Source organism: Podarcis vaucheri (assembly GCF_965113315.1).
Source record: "Podarcis vaucheri genome assembly, chromosome: 10".
Taxonomy (NCBI): domain Eukaryota; kingdom Metazoa; phylum Chordata; class Lepidosauria; order Squamata; family Lacertidae; genus Podarcis; species Podarcis vaucheri.
This window is the reverse complement of record NC_138748.1, coordinates 53,171,354-53,194,383: the sequence shown is the minus strand read 5'-3', so window position 1 is coordinate 53,194,383 and position 23,030 is coordinate 53,171,354. Positions and strand designations below refer to the sequence as shown.

The window sequence follows — 23,030 nt, the reverse complement described above, 5'->3', positions numbered from 1 at the left end:
GGTACCCATATAAGTGGCACACCTCGCTTCTTTACCTTTACCTTACCCTAGATAAAGCTCAGTTCTCAATGGCTGCCCATTGGGTTCTATTGGCTAAAATGAACCAGCTGTAGTCTGGTGTGCAGCTGGAGGGATTCAGGCACTGCGACCCGTCCTTCTGCTATTCATCTTAAAGGTGGACATCTCACAAGGTGTGCCACTTATATGGGACAAAAGGATCTACTCTCATACAAGTGTGGGGAACCAAACAACTCCGGTTGTTGCTCAGGTGTAATGCCCATCAGCCCCAGCAAGCATGATAGATGGTCAGAGATGATCAGAGCTGCAGCTCAGCAACAGCTAGCAGGGGTCAGCAACCTTTTTCAGCCATGGGCTGGGTCCACTGTCCCTCAGACCTTGTGGGGGGCCGGACTGTATTTTGAAAAAAATAATGAACAAATTCCTAACCCAGAGATGCATTTTAAATAAAAGGACACTTTCTACTCATGTAAAAACACACTGATTCCCGCCCGGACCGTCAATGGGCTGGACTGAGAAGGCGAATGGGCCGCATCCGGCCCCTGGGGCTCAGGTTGCCTACCCCTGAGCTAGAGAGCCAAAGGCTCCCCATACAGGCTCTGAAGGCAACATTAACAGAGACCAGAAGACAAAACTGCATGCTCTCTAAGAAAATTGGTCCGCTCATGGGGGGGGGGTGTGAAGTGGCTGCCTCAGGCGGCAGATGAGGAAGAGGCAGCACCACACCTGCCCCACTGCTTCTGCCACTGGAAGAATGCTCCCTCTTGCAGGGAGCATTCTGGCACACGGCATCACCACTCATCTCCCCTGACCCTTGGACGGAGAAGACAAGCGTCAAGGTCTAGTGCAATGCTCCTCCTCTTGTCAAGTTCAGCCAGAGCGGGGGAGTTCCAGCGCAAAGTGGAAATAGAGGGCGCCTCGGGTGGCAAAATGGGATGGGCTGCTGCTAAAGTTCATCACACTTAGGCCCACTCCTAATAATAATAATAATAATAATAATAATAATAATAATAATAATATTTTATTTATATCCTGCCCTCCCCAGCCAAAGCAGGGCTCAGAGCGGCTAACAACTATAAAAGTAATACAGCATTCTAAAATCAATTCATTTTAAAATCAATTCAAAATCAAATTAATGGCAACCATTGGGCTAGAGTTCTTTGAGGATTACCAAAGGAGGGGGTCAGACTGTGCCTTGGCCAAAGGCCTGGTGGTACAGCTCTGTCTTGCAGGCCCTGCAGAAAGATGTCAAGTCTTGCAGAACCCTAGTCTCTTGTCACAGAGCGTTCCACCAGATCGGGGCCACAGCCAAAAAAGCCCTGGCTCTGGTTGAGGCCAGCCTAACCTCTCTGTGGCCCGGGACCTCCAAGACTAGGCACCACCCATGACACCAACACCTTGTCCCAAGTAGGTTTAGCTAGTCAGACAGTGAACCAGGTAGCTATTGCAGTTATAATCCCACTCTCTTTTTCAGCTCCAAAAGGTCCGAGAACTTGCTTAGAGGGTTTTCTCTCCTCCTGTATGATTTATGCAGTCATGATATGGACAGGGCAGAGCACAACTGCAAAGCAAGCTGCACCATATTAAAGCTGCCAGCCAGAGACAGATGTAATTGTTAGCATGATGGCAACCTGAAGCAGGATAAATTATGCAGCGATACATATTCAGGACACACAGTTGTGCGTACATAAATATGAATGGCCACTGTTGAAAGGAAAACATGAATAATTTAAAGAATAGGCATTCACCAAAAGGGAGGAGGGGTACTAGCAAAACAATTGATGATGATGATGATGTATTTTCTTATTCATCCATAAAAGCACCAATTTGTCAAACGTGAAGAGACCTTTCCACATAGCAAGAATCATATCTAATATTGAAACAAAAATATTTAGCCCACAACTTATTTCCCTATTATTTAAATCTATTATGCTAGACATTGCACAGAACAGAGATTTGGCATTGTACTTTCAAAAAGCGTTTGATAAACAACCTCCCCTAAACTCCCTGCATAATCTTGGCAGTAATGGACTAAGAGGACAAGTGTGCTTTGTGCGTCAGTAACTGGTTAAGAAGCAGAAACTAGGAATAAATGGAGAGGGACGTAGAAAGTCAGCTCCTCCAACAAATCGTACTTGGACTTGCGCTTTTTAATTTGTTAATGATCTAGAGTTAAGGGTGAACAGTGATGCAGTCAAATTTGCTGATGGCACCAAATTGTTCAGGATGCTTAAAACAAATAGGGATTATTAAAATCCTCAAAGGGATCTTTCCAAATTGGGTGAATGGGCAGTAAAATGGCAAATGCAATTCAGTGTAAGGAAGCGTAAAGTGAGGCACACTGGGGCAAAAGTTGGCTTCGTTGTTGTTTAGTTGTTTAGTCATTTTCCGACTCTTCGTGACCCCATGGACCAGAGCACGCCAGGCACTCCTGTCTTCCACTGCCTCCCGCAGTTTGGTCAAACTCATGCTGGTAGCTTCAACAACACTGTCCAACCATCTCGTCCTCTGTCGTCCCCTTCTCCTTGTGCCCTCCATCTTTCCCAACATCAGGGTCTTTTCCAGGGAGTCTTCTCTTCTCATGAGGTGGCCAAAGTATTGGAGCCTCAGCTTCAGGATCAGCACTCAGGGCTGATTTTCTTAAGAATGGATAGGTTTGGTCTTCTTGCAGTCCGTGGGACTCTCAAAAGTCTCCTCCAGCACCATAATTCAAAAGCATCAATTCTTCCGCGATCAGCCTTCTTTATGGTCCAGCTCTCACTTCCATACTTCACTACTGGGAAAACCATAGCTTTAACTTTACGGACTTTTGTTGGCAAGGTGATGTCTCTGAAGACAACTAAAAAAAATTAATGGAGAATAAGGCTGTCAAGCTACCAGTGGCTTTCAGCCATGATGGCTAGGGTTCTACCTCAAATGTTGAGGGCAGTATGGCTCTGAATACCTGTTACTGGAAATCACAGGTACAGAGGCTGCTCTTGCTTGTGGGTTTTGCATGGGCACCTGGTTGGACACTGTGAACAGGATGTCAGACTAAGAGGGGGCTATGGGCCAATTCAGCTGGGCTTTTCATATGGAGTCTTCACAGGAATAAAGCCCAGGGGTTCCTGCCAAGGGAGAGGAGAGGGGCCTGGTTTGGATAGATCGCTCACCGTATTTCCATCCCATGCCAGTTCTTGCTTTTCCCCAAAGTGCTCTGTTTCACTCCATTTATGGGCAGATCTTTAAGAAGCACGTAGGTACGTGGGAGTTGCTTTTGGAAGGAAGTTTATTTGATTTTAAAACATTCTTCTACCCTAACTCTCCACATTTCCTGAAGCAGCTTACAAAAACCATCATAATAAGTCATATCACATTAAAAAAAAAACCAGCAACGGAATCAAATATTAAATCATCAGAATCACAATTCAAGCAGCGCCATTTGATGGCTTTTAATTAGAGCTTCCAACCAATTCAACAACTGTAGAGGTTTAATCATTTGCCTTTTAATTAATCAATTAAATACAAATTGATCTGCATATTCACCAAACCCTCGGTATGCAGGCCTTTTCGAGGTGCTGGCAGAGGTTTGACATAACTTGCTGTTTAATACACCCAAAGGGCCATCCTTAATATTTGCTTTATTATTCCCTATTGCAGTAACATACCTGGACCAAAATACACTCAAAATTAAACAGGTGTGCCCTCAACTTGAAGCTCTGCTGATTAAAATGTGACCTCAATGATTCGCCAACAAAAACCAAAACTGCCAATTAAATCATGCAGCCCGACATTTGATGACACAGATTCAAAAAGCAAGCCTAACAAAGGCTTCCTAAATCTCATCAAGCACATTGGCAAACCACCTCCAGTCATTAATTTTAGAAATTCTCTCCATACACAATCAAGAGTTTACCCTTTTCTTATCAGGAATGGACAATTGGTTGCCAACAGAGAGGCCTTGGATAAACTTTATCTGGACTCCAGAAGCCCTAATCAATTTTAACCGAGGTGTGCTTTTAAAGTTACTCTTAGTGTAATGCAGTGGCGTAGCGTGGGGGTGCAGGGGGGGCCGGCCGCACCGGGCGCAACATCTGGGGGTTAGGGTTAGGGGGCGCAAATCCACGGGTTAGGGGGCGCAAATTACTTGCCTTGCCCCGGGTGCTGACAACCCACGCTACGCCACTGGTGTAATGTCCAAGGACAGAATCAATGAAACTATTTTATATGTGTTTTATTCTACTGCTATATCATACACCAGGGTGGGGAACCTGTGGTCCTCCAGATCTTGCTGGACTACAACTCCAATCATCCTCACCACTGGCTATGTTAGTTGGGACTGATGGGAGTTGGAGTTGACCAACATCTGGAGGACCACATGTTCCCCACCCCAGTCAAACACATTCAGGAAAAGCAAGGAACCACTGCTGGTCTGCCTTTCTTGGGTTCTCCCACCACACCCAATATATCTGTTTCTCAGCCTCCCCAACCCCTACCAATTAATGACTCCATGACATCTGAGCATGTGCTCCTCATACCTAGTTGCAACTAAGTAAGGCCAATTTGATTACAGTGGTGCCTCGCAAGACAAAATTAATCCGTTCCGCGAGTCTCTTCATCTAGCGGTTTTTTCGTCTTGCGAAGCAACCCTATTAGCAGATTAGCGGATTAGCGCTATTAGCGGTTTAGCGGCTATTAAAGGCTTAGCGGCTATTAAAGGCTTAGCCTATTAGCGGCTAAAAGGCTATTAGCGGCTTAGCGGCTTAGAAAAAAGGGGGGAAAGCGGAAAAAATCGGAACACTCGCAAGACGTTTTCGTCTTGCAAAGCAAGCCCATAGGGAAAATCGTCTCGCAAAGCAGCTCAAAAATGGAAAATCCTTTCGTCTAGCGGGTTTTCCATCTTGCGAGGCATTCGTCTTGCGGGGCACCACTGTACAGCCAGACCATTTGTTTTGAGGTCAAATTATTTCATTCTGAGGGGCCATTCAATTTCCCATACACTAGTCCTAAGACAACAGAAATATATTCGGGGTCATTCAATTTTCCACACACACATCTTGGTCATGCTTGATATGCAGGTATGAAAGCACAGGAATTGAGAAGAAGAAAAACATAAGCACAGTTTCTTACTGCAACAGGCTTGCAGATATGAGATGTGATGAAAAAATTACCTTACCTATATCATATGTATTCTATATCAGTAAGTTTATACTTTAGCCCAGCTCCTCAAACTGACACTATCCAAATGTTTCATACTATACCTGCCATCATCCCCAGCTATTGGCTCTGCTGACTAGGGCTCATGGGAACTGTAGTCCAAAACTTCTGGAGGGCAACCAGTTTGGGAAAGACTGGCCTTCCCCACTTGGTCTACACCCCAAGGCCAAAAAATATCCCACAAAGTGGTAGTTATTTGAGATTCACCTCAGCCTTAGCTAATTTACTGAGAATTACCACAGGGCATTTGTAATCAGTGCAGTAAAAACCTTAGTTGGAACTGGTCATTCTGAAGAATAGTTGCCCACCAGTCAAAGCTGACCTGTCCCATGGCAGCTGCTGGCAGCTTGTAAATGACTCAGCGGAGACAGTTCTTGTGATAATGAATATTTTATCCTTGGCATATTTCATTGCAGGTGCCATTCCAGCATCAGGAGGGCAGTTATATGAGGAGCCACAGAAGATTCACCCTCTAAGGCCTACATCATCCTGGATCTAGACCTGATCTTCTCTACCCTCCTTTTCCTTACAAGACTTGCTATGAATTCCAAAACATCTCAGAAAGTGCCAGAACCTTGGGGAACCATGACTCTGGCAAATAATGTAGTTAACTTCTTGTGTTACTCCTGCCCAAACACAACAAAACAAAACCTTCTTGGTCCAAACCCACACGAGAGCGGTTCTAGCAGCCTTCCGAGTTGACACAGCAAGCAAGCAAAGATGGCTGGGTGGGAGCACTGGGGGAAATGGAAACTCTCCCTTCCTCAACTTGCTTTGTGTTTTTAATATCTGGGAAAGCCTTAGTCTGACCATCACTGAGTCATGACTGGGCTGCATAGAAGATGCCAGTCAATTAGCAAATTGGAAGCAGTGCATAATGGCACATCGACGCAATAGATTCCCAGCTGTACCTTCCAAACAGTCAACATCAATCAAGGCTCAACACTGTCCAGAGTCCCTGACTGGGCTTTGTGCCAAACCATACTACTGTCTTTCCTGTCAGCATTGCCTATTTGATTAGGGGCGCCTTAAAAGCCAAGTATCCTGTTCTCTCCCAATATGGCAGTGTATCAGATTACACAAAGCCTATCAGTAACTCAAAGCACAAGTGGGTCCCCCATCCAATCTACCAACACTCCCGCTTTCAATGAAGTATGCCAAATATTGAGAATTATCTTGCCTCCCCTTTTGAAAACCCTCAAGAGCCCATAGCCCAAGAGGCATGTCTCTTACACAAACACTCACCCAGAAGAGCAGAGTCAAAGCTCCATTGCAGTCCAAACAAACAGAGCAAGATTGAAGCACGGGGAATCAGCTCAGGTTCAAAGCATGACCCAGGGGCAAAGTGAAGCAATAGTCAAGGCCACAGGGTGTCCAAGCAAGGAGTGGGTAAGACTAAGCCTGGGAACAAGGAGCTAGAGACCTTTGTAGCTTCCACAAACTGGTAGGTTCAAGAGGCAAACCTTATATAGGGGCCTCCTAACCACAGCTGCTAGTAGTGAAAACATTTCAGGGATTGTTCATTCAGAAGAGATCACTTTCTCAGGAGTTCTTACTCTGGGTCCATAGACACATGCTACGTTGTCGCTTTTCGGTTTGGACTTCTGGTGTTCTCAAGGTCTGGTAAGCGACTCCACTTCCTCTGGCTGCTCCAAGGTTTTTTCAGCAGAGGGACTCTCAAGGCATGAGGATGCTCAGCAGCTGTTTGAGGAGACCCTGCCTGCTGCTCCAAGGTCTTCAACCACTGGGATGTCTCCTTTGTCCTCTGGCTTCCTTCAGGCATCCGGTTAGCCTCTGTGACTAGATGGGCCATTGGCCTGATCCAGCAGGCTGTTCTTATGTGTCTGTTACCAGGTCAGGGCTAGGCATGAGACCCCCAGTCTTTGTTTACTTTTATCATACAGCTGGTAAAGGCTATTATGAGCTATTAGTTAAGCTTTTAAGACCAGAACAACACAGCAACATGAAAAGGCATGGAAGCTCATTGCAATAATTGACCTTGCCAAACCTGAACTGCTAAACCAAAATGAGTTTCTTTTACAAATTGATTGAGAGGAGCTGTGCCTAATATAATTTGTTAGATGGCTGAGATCTCAAGGGTCTTAAAAGAACCCCTTGCCAGGCCCTTTACCCCTACAGTTAAGCAGGATACATTTTCACAGAACCAGGAATGGCTGGAGACATTTTGCTGCCTGAGGCAAAAAAAAAAAAAAAATGTGAGACACCTCACGGTCACCCCCATTTCATGTCATAGAGCTAAGGTGATTGGCAGTTGAGTCTCATTCCAATACTAGCAGTGGGAATAGCTGACCACAATCAGTGATGAATAGAGTGTGAGTTAATAATACAGTGGTACCTCAGGTTAAGTACTTAATTAGTTCCGGAGGTCCATTCTTAACCTGAAACTGTTCTTAACCTAAAGCACCACTTTAGTGAATGGGGCCTCCTGCTGCTGCCGTGCCGCTGGAGCACAATTTCTGTTCTCATCCTGAAACAAAGTTCTTAACCCGAGGTACTATTTCTGGGTTAGCAGAGTCTGTAACCTGAAGCATATGTAACCCGAGGTACCACTGTACCCTAATCCTTGGTCCAAATAACATGAACTTTGTGGTCTCATTAGTAGCCTTAAGGAAACCCTACCCTTTAGATCAGCATTTACCAACCTGGTGCCCCCAAGCTGTTTTGAATTACTATTCTCATCAGTCCCAGCTAACACTGATGTCTAATGCTGGTGCTCATGGGAGCACAGGCACGCTGGCTGGGGCTGATGAGAGCTGTAGCCAAAAGCATCTGGGAGGCACCAGGACAGCTGCTTTAGAAGCTATTTACTTTATTTACTTCAATATGTAGGAAACCAGCCCTGTTGCATTTGCAGGAGGTGGGGTGGGGTGGGTGCTTCTGCTCAATTCTACTGAGTGGCAACCTGGACATGCCCTTTCATCACCACTTAAGGATCAGGCTTGTAGTTTCAAAGCTCTTTGGGTCTAGTTTTACTGCTGGCAGCCCAGGTAATAGCTGTGGCCTGGAATGCTTCTCTCAGCAGCTTCAGGTGATTTTCCTTCCAGAAGACAAAAGATCTGCCTGATGTCATTCATGCCTCAGTGACTTTCTGATTCTACTGCTGCAATGCATGCACCTTCCCTTGAAGGCAGTCGAGAAACTTCACCTGGCCCAAAACATTCTGATAGGTATAAGCTGCTAAGATCATATAATACAGTTCTGCTTGGTGCAATATTCAGACAGAATCTAAGTGCATGGGGTAAGCAGATCATGGAGGTCAATATCAGGCTGGTAGACTTCCCTCCTCCATGTACTGAGTATTCCAAGATTTTAGTTATATCCACAGGGATGAACTGTGACTGTAGTGTTAGATGGGAAGATTTGTTTTTTAACAGGAGCCCATCCAGATGCACGGAGGTTTTTTCACCACTGAATTCTGCAATGTGTCATTGGTGCAATAATAGTGGATTAATGGTGGATTTATATTGGACCAGCCACACATTCCACTTTCTTAGCTGTTCCATGATGCCTTCCCAACATTATCCTTTTATTGCCATCTGGAGGGACACTTGCATGATGGCACAACAGATATTTTGTTATTAAGTGGTTCATAAATGATTTTAAACAAACAACCCCAGTTAAAAACAACACACACACCTGAACATTTGCGGTGTATAAAGGCTACAAGATTTCATTGGGAAGTTATGGGGTGCACACTGATTGGAAACAAAACAGTATGCCCACCTGGAAACTTTTGCAAGCAAAACGGTATTGAAAGCAAGATGGCATATAAGTACCAACATCATGAACACATGAATGTACAAGAAAAGGGATGGGGCCCCAGGACTATCTGATTCCTCATGTTAACTCATCTAAACTAATTCCATCTGCCTTTAGATAACTGTTCTAAAAGCCACATTGAGTTTTAAAATCATTTCAAGAGCCTCTGATGGTCCTGAATTTTGTCTGAAAGGGTTTTTCCCCTCCAGCCAGGAGTCAGATTTATGAATAGTCAACTTTGATAATGTCTATAGTGATGGCTCTTTATGACAGGGAGTCGTGATTGCTGCTGAATTTCCCTGTTGGTCTGGTAGCACAAGATTCTGTATCCCTGTTGCTATAATACCACCCCATTATGGAACGTGAAAAGGTTTTGCCAAACCAGAATAAATGATGCAAATCGTAAGACTTTCTGAATCAACTGCATAAAATAAAAAGCAGGATGCAAATGTGCTCAGTTTTCATGCCCCTTAAAAGCTGCAGATTTCAGCTGCTCCTGGAAAAGAATCATTTGAGGACTGAATATGACTGTTGCTGCTATGGTTATTATTCGCATGGAGGTCATGCAGCCATTGACTGGTGGATTTAAATGTCCCATAGGTGTTGGTAACTTAGCAGGCTTATTTTACGGGGTTTTATACAGCTCTCCGGCAGGGCTCTTAGTAAAGGCCTGCAACTGAGCTTCTCCTCTTTCAGGGAAGGATGGGGGAGTCAATACTAGAGGATGGGCTGTATTTAAGGGTACTGGGTCCATTTAATTCACAGAGGCTGAATACAAACACATCCAGGATGTACCTCGACTGTAATTATGACACTGCAAGGAAAGGAGCAGAGAGATGTAAACACATCATTAAATGCAAAACCCTTTGAGCTGCTTTGCAAACATCCACTTAGCATAGACTCAATACAGTGTGCGACTACAGGCAACACAATACACTTAATTGATTTCAATCTACCAGGCACAACACACCTTTTGCTTCAATGGAAAGTGGCTACAATGCACTTTCTAAATCAAATGCTTTGATTGTCTTTCACTGAGCATCGAGATGATCTGCCTCTTTATACTTGCACCAGTGCAGACTCATTGGGGAATTAATTACTCTGATTATGCGACATGCTACATTGGCTCAAACAGCAAGCTTGTTTGCATCCAAACTATACTGTTTAGCAGGGCTGGAATATATGCCTCCCGGGACCAATCAGGTACATTAGAAAAGCTGCTACACAAATAGTTGCAAATAGTTCTTTGCAATGAACCTGGAAGTGAATAGTAACTAAGTAAACCAGTGTGGCATAGCGGCTAGAGTGCTGGACTAGGACCTGGGAGATCAGGGTTCAAATCCCTGCTCAGTCATGAAACTCACTGGGTGACCTTGGGCTAGTCACTGCCTCTCCGCCTAACCAACCTCACAAAGTTGTTGAGACAATAAAATGGGGAGGAAGAAAACCATGTATGCCACCACAACTAACAAATATGATATATAAATAAATGAAGGATTTGAAAACATGCCCAGCCGCAATCAGCAAGGCAGCCCTCAAACTCACAAACAAGGATCCCCCATAGTTGCAGATGAAATGGAGCAGAGGTGAATATTCATGAAAGCGACTGATGTGTCAGGAATTTATATTTTCTTTTGATTACATCTGTGCGTTTTAAAAACAGTCATTACGAATACTGTATTTACAAACGAGATGGATGTGTCATGAATTGGTGTTTTCTTTTGACAATATCTGTATATTTTAAATATAGTTTTACAAAAGGGAGAGGGTGGGGAGGGGAAATGGAATAGAACTCCACACGCTGGAAAGGCTCCACAGTAAGTCAGCAGTAGGAGCCTTGCGAGTGCAAGGAGCTCCTAAGGGTAGACATGACATGTTGCAGGATCAGTGCCACATTTTGAAAAATGGGAGGGTGGAGCATATTCTGGACCTCATGGGAAGAAAATGGTTTCTTCTCTCTGCCTCCTATTGAACCAAAAAGACAGAACCATGCAGAGCAGTACATGCAAAAAAACAAACAAAACGAAACAAAAACCATGAAGAACTACTGCTTACTCTACCCAAGATCTTTCGCTCCTAATTTAAGCTTAATTCTAGTTATCCCAGATGCAAATAAGAACATGGACCACCACTTCTCTCCTGCACTGCAGTCAGGAAATGGTCACTGCATTTGTGGACCAATCAAGAGATGGTATTAAATGTTTCTTTGCATTTAATATGCAGGTTTGGTTTTGTAAACCCAAGTTGCATCATCTGATGGGTGGGTGTGTTTACAGCCATAAGGATCACAGCAGGTGTGGTGGGTGGGATTTAACTATTTCCTCCCCTAACTGCTGTCTTGATTGAAGTCCCTTCTGCTGAAATTAATATTTTGCTTAGAGGTGAAATCTCCTGTTGGTGGTGGCATTGAGGATTTCCTCCCAGGTACAAATCGCACTTATTTCCTTCATAAGTCTAGCAGGAAAGGAAATGGTTAAATCCCACCTGCTTCAATCCCTGTAATTATCAGGGGGTGGGTTTCCCTAGCTTATGCTACTTGCATTAAAAAAAAAAAATCCTTGCAAGTTACATCCAAATACACATTTAACATCATATCTAGTTGGGCTTCTAACTGCACACCATTGGTTGTTAAGCTATATGTTGACCCTTAGGGGACCTATCTTGTTTCGGGCAACCACTCTGTAGCTTTCTTAACCATGAAGATCTCAGACCCTCCCAGTGTCCCTATTTTCCAGGGATGTCCCTGATTTAGAGAAGCTGTTCCGGTTTCTGATTTGATCCTGGAATGTCCCACTTTTCCTTAGGATGTCCCTGTTTTCATTGAAGAAATGTTGGAGGGTATGGAGTTATCCGATCCCTGAGCCTTCTGAAGTCAATTCTCTATAGGGAAGGTTTTTTTTTTTAAAAAAAAAAAATTATTATGTTTTTATATATGTTGGAATTTACCCAGAGTGGCTGGGGCAACCCAGTAAAATGTGTGTAGTAAAATTATTATTATGGAATGAGACATCCCTATTTTTATCAGAGAAATGTTGGAGGGTATGAGATCTGCTGCTGTAGGCAGTACTGAGCTAGATCTGACTCAGTTCTGGTGTGACTTCCTTCTTTCCTAACAGCTGCACTGGCTTCCTTTTCATTGCGGGATGGAGGAGGGCAATTGTTGGTTATCATCTTTAAAGCCCTAAATGGCTTGGACCCGGGATCCCTTAAGGGTAAATGAGCCTGCCTGCCCTTTAGGATAAATGCAAGAAAGGATTTTCCCCCTTTCTTGCACTCAGAGTGGTATAGATGGGTAGCTAATTAGCTCTGAATGCTTTCCCCCACCTCCTCTGCCCGAGCACCACTGCTGAGCTGGAATGCCTCCCACAAATCCCTTTTTTCCTTTCCTCTTTATTATTTTTGCAATTAATACCTTTAAAAGGGTGGTGCTGTGATGTGGTTACAAATGCAAATCACTATGTAGAAGGCAGGAAGTTCTATTTGGATTAAGCCACAAAGGCTGCCTTACATCAGAGCACAACAGCGGTTACTCAAGCCACCTGGACAAGTTTCAAGAGGTAGTGTGTGTTTGCGTGTTTGTGTGTGTTCAGTGCTGACAGCTAACACATTCATCTGTATTCATGGGTTTGTATTGAGCAGGAGAGGCTCTCACTGCGCTCCGGTGATTGTAGAGGACTCGGGAGGAACAGCTGGGAGCGGCCCTCCAGCATCTGCTCCCTGATGTGGTTGCTCACTCTGCCTAATGGTAGGACCGGCCCCAGTCTTGGGAGGCAACAGGAGCTGCTAGGAATGTTACCTGTCCCTGCACAGCCCAGCACAAGGTTCCATCCCTTGGTCGTGCTATGTGTGCTATATATGCACATCTCTCCCCCTCCCCCCTCCCTCTCTCTCTCTCTCTCTCTCTCTCTCTAAGCACTGAACCGCCAAACAGGTTTGGGGGCTGGAGCCTGCTGAGCTCGGGCTCATACTAAGCCCTGACAAATGAGGAAGGAGTGTGCAAGCCTCCTTCACACTTCTTAATGACAAGTCTCTCTTGCTTTCCTTCTCCGCTACCTCTGCCCACTTTCCACTCACTGCCGAAGTTATTAAGCTCCATTGCAGGAGTCTGGGTTATTTTGCAGAGAAGGCTTTTCTCAATAATGGAAGCCATAAATGCAGATGAATGGTGTGCATTAGCTGTCAACACCGAACACACACGCACAGGGCGCCTCCAAGCCAACCGTTTGAAACTTATCAAGGTGCCTCGAGGAACTGCTGCGGTGCTCTTGCGTAAACCAACCTTTGTGGCTAATCCCAATTGAGCTTCCTGCCTCATTGTGCAGTTATTTACATTTGTAAATCCATCACAGCAGCACCCTTTTTAAGGCAGTAATTGTGAAGAAGAAGAAAAATGAGGAGGATAAGAAAAGGGAAAAATTGGATTTGTGGGAGGCATTGCAGTTCAGCAGTGGTGTTTTGGCACAGGAGGTGGGGAGAAAGCGTTCAGATCTAGGTATTTACTGAGACTCTTTGCTATAAATGCCGGAAAGGGGGAATTCCTCATGGGATAAACTTGTTTCAAAAGGCACTAAGATGTGCAAATCAAGAGGTGCAGAAAAGCATTCAGCTTTCTTTTGCATGCTGGCAAGTCAAACAGAATTAATGACATACCTCAGGAAGTTGTTATTTAAAGGTTATTGTAAATGCCTTCTGTGCTTAAAGATATGGAATTCACTGCATGCCCACACACAAGGAAAGACAAACAACTTCTGCTATTCTGCCCCCCCCCCCTCTATATATAGATACCCTGCACTAACACATATTTCAAACATCTTTCATTCTCTCTGCTAGTGTGGGTTTGCCTCCATCCAGATGATCTCATTGGCATAAGAGCTCTGATGCATGAACAGAACATATGGGCCCATGAAGAGAGAGGCAGAGAGGAGAGAATACTGAATCTGAAACTTCCATATAGTTACTATGGTTAACAGAATTTCCAGATTAAGCTGCTGACTACCTCTGAATACCAGGTGCAAGGTTGTTGTACCAGAAAGCCAGTCGGTGAATCCAGTGGCTGTAGCAGCCTATTGCCCTCCAGTTGTTTTCAACTATAATTCCCATCAACCCTAGCCAGCATGGTCAATGGTCAGGGATGATAGGGATTGTAGTCCAACAACATCTGGAGAGCCACAGGCCTGGGAAAGCTAGATTTTCTATCACAGAAATCTGAATCCAGATGTTATCTTCTTCAGCCATGGTTTAATTGTATACTATTCAGCAAGTCAGCAGTTTAATCTTGAAGACAGGATACCATGGTTTCTCATGAGGTGAACGTACTGTGGTGAGCCTGGGGCTCACACTCTTCCTCTCCTCTCTCCATTCTCTCTTATGCAGTAGAGAAGCAGGCCAGAATGATCTGCTTCCAATTTTAAACTAATCACAGTTCCTTGTGATGTGCAAACCCAAGGAACTGTGGTTTGTTGAAACTATGGTTAGTGAGAACAAGCTAGCATCTGAAACCACTATAATTATGCCCTTTTCTCACAACTTATAGCTTAAACAAACCCCCTTTTCCTGTCAAGAATTGGTTTATTTAAAATCAGGAGAAACAGTTTCTTTTTCTTCTTCTTATGGGCATGAGAGAGGAAGGGAGGGAAATGGAGAGGTCATGCATCTCAGGCTTGCTGTGGCTTGTTCACATTATGAGAAGGCATGGTTCCCTATTATTTCTGAACTAACCCACTGTTTCTCAACTTCATTCCATCCTATGTAGAGTTCAAATAGTAGCCTCTTGCCTCCTGTCTTGTGAGTTTCCCCTTTCTACCCTATGTGACCAAGGACACAACTCACCAAGGAGGAGCGAAGTCCCTAAATAACTTCAGGATAAAGCATATCATACTCCTTCTGAGTTAAGAGGTTGGACAACCTTGCCGTTAGAAAAACCTTGAGGATTATAGATTATAGGGCAGAAGGGTAGGTCCATGTCATGGAATGGTTAGACAGAGGAATGGTGGGTGGAACCAGCTGGGGAATCACCAAGGGAAGAAGGCTCAGAGCCCAGGGAGTGGTGGTGGGATGTCAGTGAGTGGGAAGAGGGAGAAAATTGGGAAGAGGAGGTGTCAGAAATTGAAGAGATAACAGGTTTCAGTGAGCTGAGAGAGTCTGTGGCAGAAGAAAGTCCAGAATTAGAGACAGAAGCTGAAACAGAAGAATGGGATGAGGGAGGCCAAGAGGCAGAGATGAGTCAGGCAAAGTCATGGGCGTCTCCCTCTGCTGCTGAAACAAGCTCTTCTCTCCCCATTGCCTCTCAGAACCAGAAGAGGCATGAAAAGGGCAGAGAAGAGTCTCTGATTGAGGAGGGGGTGGGGACTTTCAGTCTCAGCAACAGATTTTCATGAAGGAAAACCACCGGTAATGAGCTGCTGTGCTCATTAGGCCTAACACTCAACCAAGTCTGTGGAGGTTGTGTTTTTGGAGTTAACTCCATCTTTGAACTGTATGATTACTGACCGGTATACTCCTGTGACAGTCCATTATTACCTTCTTGTCCTGCTTACTGGCTTACTCCAGGGGTGGGAAACCTTATCCAGCACGATTCCCTTCTTGAAATCCTGCTGGAGGCCACGTAATGGGTGGTGCCTGAGGCTAAAGTGGGGAGAGTGATGAATGGAAATTTCGCCTCTGTATACAATGGTCATTTCTATAAACACTCAACACACGCCTCCCTTTCCTCCATCCGGGACAGCAAGAAGCATAATCGGAGCTCAAGGATACATTCTGGACAGGCAAAGGACTCAAGGAGGCTGCAAGGCAGGTCCAGTGAGGGTTGTGACCTGGAGAGGAAGGTTGTAGCTACAGAGGGTGTGGCTTGTCACCCATTCCTGAAAACAGGACGCCAGACTATTTCAGCAGTCCAGTTGGACAATGCTTTTGTGACGATGTATATTCTTTCCCATGCTTCAAAATGTGGTAAATTGGCTTTGTTTCAAGCTCTTCTGCTTTTTCTACAGATTGGGAGTCTGAACACCTCTCCCAGAGCCCTACCCTGATGGTGCTACTGGTCTTGATGATCCATTAGCCTGACTTAGCAGAGCTTCACTTACACACGAGCTGAGCAAAAGGCAAATGGGGTTTTTACTCCCCAGGAGTGCAGAAGAGCATAGTCACCTCTGAAATGAAGGAAGTTCCAGGAACACACACACACACACCAATACATTTCATAGCATCAGAGGGTGGTACGTTTTCAGTAATATTTTTTATCTATTAAAGATAGAAAAGCAAAATTCAATAAAATGTGTGCAGCAGTCTACACTCTCCAGCCCCACTGATTCAAATGCAGAAATCAACTAATTGCCTGTGGTTCTGCATTAGGCACTTCTACCTGGATCATTATCAAACCCACCTGTAGAACTCGCCATCTCTGACCGCTGCAGGCCGCTACTAGGAAGCCTGGCATTAACTTCCATGTTTCAAAACTGTTGGAAAAGGGGAGCAGGCAGGCAGCGAGCGGCAACAGAAATGTTTCAGGGATGGTTGTGGCCATTGAATGTATTGTTTTGCGTCACTGACTAAGGTCAGCGGGGAATGAATCACTCCAGGTTTTGCACTCATCAGCTAGGCTGTCATCTCTTGTTTACAAAGTCAAAAGAGCCAGTCCATGTGTGTCAAGTGGTCTGCTGATGCTACCTTTCAGAAAGCAACAGATCTCTCTCTGCAAGCATTTGAAAGCAGGCTGTTTGAAAACCATCTCCACACACAAGCTTACAGCTTTGAAATCCCATCCTTGTACCTCCAGCAGGTGCAGAAGCTGGCCAAAATGACTAGTCAACACAAACTTGGAAATCTCCTCTCATTTCACCTACATGGGAGGCGAGATAATCAAAACAGTAGGCAAGGCTCCATTATCTCAGGGGTGGATAACCTTTCTCAGCTCAGGGGCCACATTCCCTTCTGGGCAATCTTCCGGAGGCCACACACAAGTGTTGGGTGGGACCAGAGGCAAAGGTAGGTGGATCAATGAAAGTAAATTTACCCTTATGCAATAGGCTAGTTTCTACACCCTCTCTCTCTATCCAAGGAAGCAAGAGATATTATCTGAGTTCAGGAACACATTCCAGCCAGTCAAAGACCTTCAATAAGGGTGTGAAGCAAAGCTAGTAGGAAGTGTAGAGATGCAAGGAAGTGTCTGTCTGGGGAGAGTCCTGATTGCCAGATAAGGAGGGTTAGAAGACCACATTTTGGTCCCTGGGCCTGCAGTTTCCAACACCTGATTTATCTAACCCGGAACACAAAAAATTTTCGGCAACTGAACACAGAGTTGTGTTCAGAGAGGCAACTGAACACAGAGTTGTGTTCAGAGAGGCAACTGAACACAGAGTTGTGTTCAGAGAGGACCAGGTGAAAGGGAACAGAACTTGCATATTCCTTGGGCTACCCCAGTGAAAAATAGCAATCCATCCAAACCAGGCACCTAATTTTATGTGCATCGTTCCATTTATTTCATTGAAACTATCACATACTTGCACTCGTTTACAAAATGGGGGTACCAAGGTTTCTGAATTCCTCTTCTCCTTTGAAATTAGCACGGCATATTTAGATGCCCAGAGAATCCCTGGGTGTGTTTAAGCTTTATGCTTATGTTTGTCTGTATTCCCCAGGATGCTCTCTACAGGGAGCTGGCTTCAGGCACCAGGCATGTTGGCAGACCAGCTCCGCGTTGCAAAGAAGTCTGCAAACATGACATGAAGGCTGGCAACATCAACCCTGCTGTGTAGGAATCCCTTGCATATAACTGCGGTGCCGGGAGACAGACAGGTCATGCATCCATGGCAGTGACCAGAGGAGGAATGACTGCTGGGAGGAGTGTAGAGAGAAGAAACACCATGGTGCACTGGTAACAGCAAAACCAGACACCTTCATCTGCCCCAGCTGCAACCAAACATGTCTCTCCTGTATCAGTCTCTACAACAGCCACAGCAGGCACTGCAACCTTCTGACAGCTTGACTTCACCCCCAAAGGCACACTCCTCCATTGTCTCCTGAGACAGACAGATGCCAGTCAATCATCTGTATTCACTCAACTCATCTCTATGGCATATTTGGTAGGATCACCATGATGCTGCCTTCATAGAGTGTGATGCCCCAAGTTATTCAGGGGCCTTTATCTCACTCTTGAACTAATTTTGGTTATTTTTAATTAGAAATTGCTAAGAGACGTTTTCTCAAAATAACTGTCCGTGTCCTTACACAAACATTTACTGTCATACAGCACTGGAGCCTGAGGCTCATGTCATAATTTACACAAGATACCGATATTTCACAGAGTTAACCCCATAGCATAAACCAAAGCTAACGCTTAGACAAAATTGCTCAGATATTGAAGCTGGGACCTAGAGACTTGTTTGAGAAGACTGCAGGGGAAATCATAAAAGTAGAGCCAAACATTTACCAAAAACTTTAATTTAGCTTGTCTCTAACTTCAGGTTTCAGAGGGCCAGATTAAACAAATCACAACTTACAAATTAAAATGAGATGGCGTGATTTTTATTTTGGGCAAGGTAAAAGAAATACTCCTGAAGGAAAACAAGGAAGTGATGGAAAATATTTTGCTGGCAACTTGGATATTAGTTGCTGGGGTTGATCAAGAAATGGGAAATATTTGGCAGAGGGTGCTTATACATAAGATCATAGATGCTCAAAGATTATGGGAAGATGTAGCAAAATCCCAAAGAAATGTATTAGAATCTTGGTATGAGTTTATAAAATATTGGAATGACAAATCTCAACATAATACTTTTATGGTAGCACTATTGGAGATAATTTAATTTGAACCAATACATATTATGTAAGCTAAAATCTAGAAACCCTTAAAGTTATAAAACATATTTTTTCTTTATCACACTCTGACGGTTGTGTTAACCCTGAGAAACAGAATGTATCTGGGGTCCAATAGGCTTTTTTTCTCTTTTCTTTTCCTTAAAGTATGTCTATATTGTAGTTTGGATTTTTGTGTTAACTTCCAGAATGTTAATAAGCATCAGCAATACAATGTTTGTCTTTTCCTCCTTTTACCATTTGCTGAAGTATGTTTGGCAGAATTGTAACAATATTTTATTATTTTTTAAAAAATGGAATGAAAAATACAGCTGCATTAAAGTAAAAGAAGTAGGCACACAATGTAACCATCCACACAGCTGGGCAAATACTAACACTTACATAATGGTTCATAACTGATGTGAGGATTTCTTCTTCAAAAGATTCCTGAAGCCTTGGACAGGCTACCCAAAATTGTTCTCTGTTGCTTTTCCAAGGAAACATTTTCATCCCCACCCCACCCCCCAATAAAGCAACAGGTAGATTCAGTTGTCTTCTTTTAATTGTTTCTATTTTTAAAACTGGGGATCAAAAACTTCCAGAATAACTCCACTTCCCTGGCAGACAGCACTTCTGAACCCACTCTGGATAATCCTGAAGTTCCTGATCACAAACAGACCTTTTTAAACCCTCACCATCTTTTCTGAGGCACTGCTGTCTGTTTGGAGAGGGATTGTAAACAAGATCAGGATTTCTTTTTTAGCACAAGCCAGATTGGTTAGAGGAGGGGGGAAACCAGTAGACAATTATGATGCTACCCTCACCCTAATCCCTGGCATTGCTTGCAACATTATTCTGGCAGCGTGACTCCCACATCCTGCTGTTACAGTGCTACCTACACATACATTCGAGCATAACAAATTGGCGTTACTGCATAACATTAACTCTTTAGCAGCTACCTTATATATCACTTGTCTCCTAATATATACAGACGCAGCTATAGATTTTATAATATTTTCTCACACACGTAATCCCAAAGGGAATTGCTACGGTATCACATACATGATGCTATCAATGTCTAACATATAATGCTGTCAACAAAGATTAGGTCTACATGTAGGAATGTGAAGTCCTTTGCGGTACCACTCTAAGTGCCAAAAAAAATAATGCAACATTTGGGGCAGCAGCTGTTTTGCTGCCGTGTGTGCATAAACTGACCTGACACAGAAACACACATTATGCGCGACACAGAATTCCTGGTGCACTGATTTCAACCGTAAGATTATCTCTCTCCAGGCAAGGCTGCCCACATACCATGTAGCTTTCAGAGGAGGGGGGGAAGGGGGGTAAAACCTCATGAAACCGCATCCCTCCAAAACAACAATCAGAATCCTCAAAGCTTTTTATCCTCTCCTACAAGAACGTTACAGCAGTAGGTCCTGACTTATTGCAAGGTTGAAATCTATCATCCTGAAGCTTCCCTCTGCATAAAATCATGCCATTAAAACTCTGAATTAGCACAACTGAAGTAAATAGCCCCTCGCTGGTCCCATGTTCACAGTCAGGTAGATGAGAATTTCCAAACTGGGTGTGAAACCTACCACCCAGATCGAAGGAGCAGTGGGGCAGGGGGTAAAAGTGAGCTAAGGGCAATGACCTCGTCTACATTAAGTAATGACAAGTATACACTAAATTCACTTGCACTTAAGGTATCTATCTCCCTGAGAGATTACAAGGGAAACTTGGAAGATTGGAGCTAGACAAGACTTTCCCTATCACTCTGTCCTAGGGAACTTCTGACGATGGGTACATTATGAGGCTCAAGGAGACTCAGCCACAGACACACGTGTATGCCCCTTCTCACGTGGGAGAAAGCGCACCCGGAATGACATTCCTGCTTTGCCTCCTTCACCCACCTGTAGGACACCTGTTTCCTGAAGGTTAAACTCTTCAGCTTCTCTTCCAAGGATTCTTCCTTCTGAGCGGTTAGTGAGGGCTCTTCCGGGTCCTCTGTTCCCGCGGCTGCACTCCTAGGGTCCCCGCCACCTTCAGCTCCCCGGCAAGCGTTGCTGCTGCCTCCCGCAGCCCCCTTCTCCTCGCCGGCTGTGGAAGGCGGGTTCATCGCGGTGCTGAACGGACAGCGACCCGCGAGGAAAGCGGAGGAGAAGGCGAGGGGAGTTTCGCGGTCAAGGGCTGCCGGGGACTGGGGTGAGAAGGGTGCTTCCCTCCCTGCCTGCCTCTGCTTCTGCCGGAGCGGGGCTCCCCTCAGCGAGCCACTGGTCCAGGCGGCTGCAAATGGCAGCACCTTCCCGCAGCATCCATCGGCGGCCGCACTGGCTGCAGCGGGGCATTGTGGGAAACTCCCTACCTCCCGCCTCCGCTCTGGCCAATCAGAGCCTCCTCCCCTCCTGCTGCTCCTCCCGCCACGCCCGCTCGAAAATGACAGCAGGAGCAGCTGCACCTTAAAACCTGGCCAGACTCCTCTGTTTTGTGTGTGCGTGCCGGATGGGGCTGGGGGGGTGGGGGAGAGAGTTGGGGCGGGGCTACAGACGGACGCCCCGTTTTGTGCAGCATCCAGAAGCGTTTGGACTGGAGGGATGGAGGGGCATAAGTTGCGTGGACGTCTCCAGTGTGTTAGGATGAGGTGGAGTGCTTTTTAATTTTTATTATTTAGCAGTCCTTCTCGGGGGGAGAAAACTGGAAGCATCAGCGCAGTGGAGAGTGAAGGGTGTTGAGAGCCCGTTAGGTAGCAGGAATAAAGAGCGTGAGAAAGCGCTTGCTGAAGATTTTGGACAGCGGAGTATATGTTGCCAGCGGTCCTCCAGCAAGGGGCAGCTTCGGGTGAAACCATCACGCGTTATTAAGCCCAGAAGCAACTTTCCTGCTGGAACAAGAGCTTACTTAAGCCATTAGATTCGCTTGAGGGCGGCAGGGGCGGGAAGGTAGCCTATTAGCCAACCCATAGCCCTCTTTCCACCAGTGCAGAATCACCACTGAGTACAACACCAGTGTGTGTGTGTGTGTGTGTGTGTGTGTGTGTGTGTAAAATCCATAGCAGTGTCAATGAACCTTCATGTGTACCTGCTGGGAGCAACCATCCCTTTCAGCAAAAGCTCAGTAGCACTAATGCACATAAGGCATGATGAGAAGCAAAGTTATTTAGGCAGTCTTGATGAGATCTGGTATTCCACCCTCTGGCTAGTTCCAGCTTCACCCCTACCTTGGGGCTGCAGGGCTGTCAGAGGCAGAGTGGTGGACCTAAATTCCTTTTTAACGGAAGCTACTATTCCACATTACAAGCACTCAACCAGCCACCAATACAATACCCATAGAATGATGGTAATGGAAGGGAACTTGAAGTCCTTATAGTGTAACCTCCTGTCAGAGCTCTAAGTCACATTTTCTTTTAGCCAAGTGAGAAAATAGATAGGATGGAGACTAAATTACACTGGAACCTGCATGGTGTCTTGCATGGAGACTCTACAGATTGTGAACAATATTGCATATATTTTGGAATTACCCCATAATTCAAACTTTCTGCAAGGTCTGATCAGGGAAACAACTGGTTATTTATTGCATTAGAACCAAAAGGACTTTATGAGTGATTTTTTGAAGGGAATTATTGATGATGATTTGGAACGGGTTATTAATTTAAATGCTCGATTTTTAGTAGAGACCAAAGAGGAATGGTTATGTGAATATTTGGAACTGGCCAAATTGATGGATATAAGAAGACTAAAGCCAATGAATACAGTCAAGAAGGAACAGAGGTGCTTGAATGATTATTTAGAAAGACAAGGTTCTAATGTAGAAATCTGGCTGTGTCTAGAATTTCCTCATGAATGGAAAAGGGGAAACATACATATCTATATATTAAGATGAAAATAATACTGAAATACAGATAAAATATGAAATGTGAAAGGAAGTGTTGTAAGAGTGATGGAAGTCTATTATTATTACTATTATTTTGTAAAATAGTGTTTATTGTATTAAAATATTATACTTTTCTTTATTCTTTTACTGTCTACTTTTCTTTGCATTTTTTTCTTCTCTATTTTTTTCTTTCTTTATATTATTCTTTGATATCGATGTATCTACTTGGTATCGATGTATTTACTTTGAGAGAGAGACCGACCAGTCAAGCTTCTAAGATAATGAGCAGGTGATTTCAGAGATCAAATTGAGACTGTGCATTATGACAAGAACCTTGACTTGGTAACATATGTTAGTTAAAGTGTCACATG

General features: G+C 44.5%; 1 protein-coding gene across 7 annotated transcripts in view; it reads right to left on the bottom strand.

Annotated features, from left to right (window-relative positions):
- DGKI (diacylglycerol kinase iota) overlaps positions 1-21,278 on the bottom strand; it is a 248,151-nt gene extending 226,873 nt beyond the window's left edge. For all 7 annotated transcript variants that reach the window (XM_082240439.1, XM_082240443.1, XM_082240440.1 and 4 more), the window contains exon 1: positions 20,703-21,278. In XM_082240439.1, coding sequence (XP_082096565.1) covers positions 20,703-20,908 — 206 coding nt within the window. In that variant the 5' untranslated portion in view covers positions 20,909-21,278. The remainder of the gene's footprint in view (positions 1-20,702) is intronic.
- Positions 21,279-23,030: the final 1,752 nt, after the last annotated feature.